General features: G+C 37.1%; 1 protein-coding gene across 1 annotated transcript in view; it reads left to right on the forward strand.

Annotated features, from left to right (window-relative positions):
• The window catches only part of LOC119573229 (clotting factor B-like), a 14,299-nt gene extending 12,081 nt beyond the window's left edge, over positions 1-2,218 (forward strand). Inside the window, exons 3-6 of the mRNA XM_037920353.1 lie at positions 279-429; positions 734-839; positions 1,127-1,287; positions 1,547-2,218. Coding sequence (XP_037776281.1) covers positions 388-429; positions 734-839; positions 1,127-1,287; positions 1,547-1,717 — 480 coding nt within the window. The 5' untranslated portion in view covers positions 279-387 and the 3' untranslated portion in view covers positions 1,718-2,218. The remainder of the gene's footprint in view (positions 1-278; positions 430-733; positions 840-1,126; positions 1,288-1,546) is intronic.
• Positions 2,219-4,402: the final 2,184 nt, after the last annotated feature.

Genomic DNA, 4,402 nt, shown 5'->3' on the forward strand with positions numbered 1-4,402 from the left:
TTTTTCCTATAAATATAATTTTCCTTTAAAAATTTTTATTGCTGTTGATCTTAACTTTCACATCCCTCGACACCACTTTCATAAGTACCATCAGATACTAATAATAAAATTAAGGGGAAAAACGCAAACCGCCTTATCATAAACACAAAATATCCGAAACAAAAAAACCCCAAATTTTTTTTTAATCGTTATTCTTCCTTCTTTTGATTTTCCTCATTTGTTTTTCTCAGTCAAATAACTGTGAGATTTGTCTTTTTTTCGTCCCCTCGTTTCCCCAGACCGTCCGTGGTTCGGCTGGGTGAGGTTGACTTCGAAAGCGTGGACGAGAGCCAGGCCTTTGACTACGACGTGGCGGCCGTTCGGGTGCACGAAGGTTACGTTCTTCCCATGAGGTACAATGACATCGCCATCATCACGCTGAAACAGAAGGTGGGGGTCTTCATGCTAGGTTTGAATTTTGTGTATTTTGTATGTATGTATATTCATTTTCTCCCTCCGTCTCTTTCTCTTTACTCATGGCTTCGATTTTATCATTTCTGATCACGCTGATTCTCTTTTTGTTTTCTCTTTCTCTCCAAATGAAATGCAGGCAAAGATGATAATTTGTTTTACCTTCTTTTTCGCTCTAAAATAGTTTCACCACCACTATGATATAAATGAACGCATAACGTTTCGAGAACGCATATCCGCCCAGCTAGCAGACCGCCGTTCAAAACCAAGATCTCTCCCGCAGGTGGAGTTCACGGCAGCGGTGCGCCCGTACTGCCTGCCTCGGCGAGATCTCCAGCTGGACGGCCGTGTGTGCACTGTGTCCGGCTGGGGAAGGACGTCAAGTAATGGCAAGTTTGCTCTGATATTAAGCCATTATTATTAAATTTCTTTAATGAAAGTAATTTTATTGATACACTAACCCAATGTCCACTGTAAATTTTTACCGTGAATATTGTTGCACGCAGATGGCTCCAAAAGTGCTCAGCCACCGAGGCGTCCATCAGTAGGCCCTACGTGACCGCACCTGATTTCCCCATTTCCTGAGTATTCGGGTGGAGGGGGCATATAGATTTTTTGCATTTTTTTTCCTCCTTTTTTCACATTCTTTCCTCTCCTCCATTCCATTAACCGCCAGACTTGGCTTCGACGATCTTACACAATGTGGAAGTGGAAGTCCTGCCGCAGGTGGAGTGCGCGGAGACGTATTCCTCCGCGGGCGACATCTTCGCCACCGAATACCCTGAGGGCATCACGGACTCACTCCTCTGCGCAGGGAAGCTCGCCGACGTCTGCAGGGTGGGTTGTAGGATGTTATCATTGCTAGAAGGTTATAGCCATTTTTTTTTTTAGGGAATAGCAATGCTTAATACTTTTTATAGACTTCATGAAATAAAATAGATGTTCGCTTCCTTACCTAAATATCTATCTACTAAGCTGACTGTCACTATATTTGTCTAAATGTTTATATGCATATCAGTGAGATATTAAGTACCAGGATCTCCAGTTCATGATAGCAATTTCTCCAACCTATTCCCCCTTTTATACGTGATTTTAGGGCGACTCCGGAGGTCCACTTGTCTTGACGGAATTTTTGACCATGCATACCGTGGGCGTAGTGAGCACAGGGTACGGGTGTGGAGACGCAAAGTTCCCAGGTATCTACACTCGCGTTGACCAGTATACACAGTGGATAAACGACGAACTCTATGGCGGATGTGATGGTTAGGTGTTTCAAGATCCTCCGCGCAAATACGGATAAAGCTATCCGAAAATAGACATTTATCGGATGGTACGACTGAATCATATGAGCCTGTATTTCTCATGAATTCTTGTACCTTCAGTAAATATCGTTAATAATAAAGGCAAAGTGATGTTCCTGAGAAATTGAAATGTTACTGAGGCTATGCACACCTAGCATGGCATTACAGTTCCTACATCAAGTTTTAAATTCTAGAAAATAAGAATGTAAATAAACGTTTTCAAAATACCGTTGGTCACTGTAAATAGTCACAGTCGTTGAAAATTACATTTCAATTTGATTAAATTTCTCTAATATTCTAGTCATTTAGGTGTCTATTAGTAATAACATGTATTCTTTATTTGGCTTATATTCTTTTTCGCAAATGCCGAATAAGCATTCCACAGCACACGAGAAAGACATCGTATATAATTATTTTTAAATGTTTATCTCATTAATTTATCTATAATAAAATAACCTCTATACCCAGCTTCTTCATTATTCAGTTTCCTTGGGTTGTACAATATAACAAACAAAATTTTTATTCAACCATTTCTCCGAGTAAGTTGATAAAATAATTTATGTATAAGCCCGCCAGCTGCTTTTCTCGGCTTCGGACTTTCCTTGGCTCCCCCTCGCCCTGGTCCGACGTAGGCTTATCCCCTTTTGACTCAGGGAAACCAACTTACCCTTGCCACCATTTTCGTAGCTGTTCGGCGCCCATAACGCTGGGGGTCGTTGCTTTTTTCCCCCCTAAACTCTATTGTCTCTTCTGTTCCTTGTTGCAGTCCTAGTAAATGTTTTCGTCAGCTTTAATTTTTTCCTCAATTTGTAATGTTACATGTTCATTTTGCATATTTTACATACCTCATAAATCAAAATATTCCACACTTTTCATACATTATTTATTCTTGCCTTTCAATTGAAAACTTTATATCTTCTAATCTGGTGAACTAAAATCCTACTAAAAAATTATAAAGGTTATATAAGTACAATATGTTACATTAATATACATTAGTGCACTGCAGAGTGAGACATCAGTTTTACAGATCAGAAGATGAAGTAGAAGGAAATACTTCATAAACTGCTATTTATCTTTCAATTCCATTTTTACATTATTGAGACAACTGCTTTTTAGATCGTTGATAACTTCAGAATAAATGAAATAAAAAGAAAGTGCCTTGAAATATGTATATATAGTGTTGAAAGAAGTCACTTTTTTATCACAAAGGCTTCTATTGAGCTGCAGAATGCCAGGTATAATAGTCTTACTGTAATTCCACTTTTACTTGATAATCATGTCGACCTAAATGGTACTGAAGCAGCTCTTTGAAAAGGAAACTAAAGAAAGAAGAAAAATACAAACGAACAAACAATCAGTCAGGGTTCATACATATCAGAACCTATCATGGATATATTATATATGATTACATACAGAATTCAATTCACACACACACACACACACACACACACACACACACACACACACACACACACACACACACACACACACACACACACACACACACACACACACACACACACACACACACACACACACACACACACACACACACACACACACACAAAAACTGCATTACACGCCTTTAGTTTTATACAGTTTACCCTAGAACAGATGAAGGAACATTCTCTGTACCTTGAAAGAAAATGAGACTAAAATTGTTGCGGATATTACGGTAAATAAAGACGGTAGCCTAATGACATTAGAGAAGTAGATAAATCTTCAGATGAATAATCAAATAACTGAGTAGAGCATTAGGAATATGCAGTTGAATATATAAATTATTGATAAATTTGTAGAGCAAATTAATGGATAATTGCAAAAATAAATTAAAGTTAAGTTTCAAAACGAAACGAAAAAACATGGAATGAATTAAATGCAATATCAAACAGATAAAGGTATTATTGGAAATAACGCCTAACATCTTAATTGAAAAGTCTGACCTTCCCATTTATAAGAACATCCCAATGAAGCTTTTTACCATATCATTTCTTTTGCAAACTGATCGTAAAGACACTAGAGATATTTAAGAAACTCATGAATTCCGCAAGTTCCGCGGCCCATGCTCTTCCAAAACCAAGAAACAATGTCACTAAATCGGTGCAAAATATCGGGGATTTGAACAGTAAATGGCGGAGGCTCTCCCGGTTTGGCTCGTTAGTGACGGAGGTTTGCTTGAGCTAAGAAATGATATGATCGGTTTGGTCTCTCTTTCTTTCTTTCTTACCCTTCCCTGCCCTCTCTCTCTACACACACACACACACACACACACACACACACACACACACACACACACACACACACACACACACACACACACACACACACACACACATATATATATATATTTATATATATATATATATATATAATATATATATATATATACACACACACACACACACACACACACACACCACCACATACATACACAGTATATATATATATATATATATATATATATATATATATTAATATATATATATATATATATATATATATATATATATATATATATATATATATATATGTGTGTGTGTGTGTTATAACACACACACACAACACACACACACACAACACACCACACACACACATATATATATATATATATATATATATATATATATTTATATATATATATATATATATAT

This window comes from Penaeus monodon, chromosome 1 (genome assembly GCF_015228065.2).
Source record: "Penaeus monodon isolate SGIC_2016 chromosome 1, NSTDA_Pmon_1, whole genome shotgun sequence".
Classification (NCBI taxonomy): Eukaryota; Metazoa; Arthropoda; class Malacostraca; order Decapoda; family Penaeidae; genus Penaeus; species Penaeus monodon.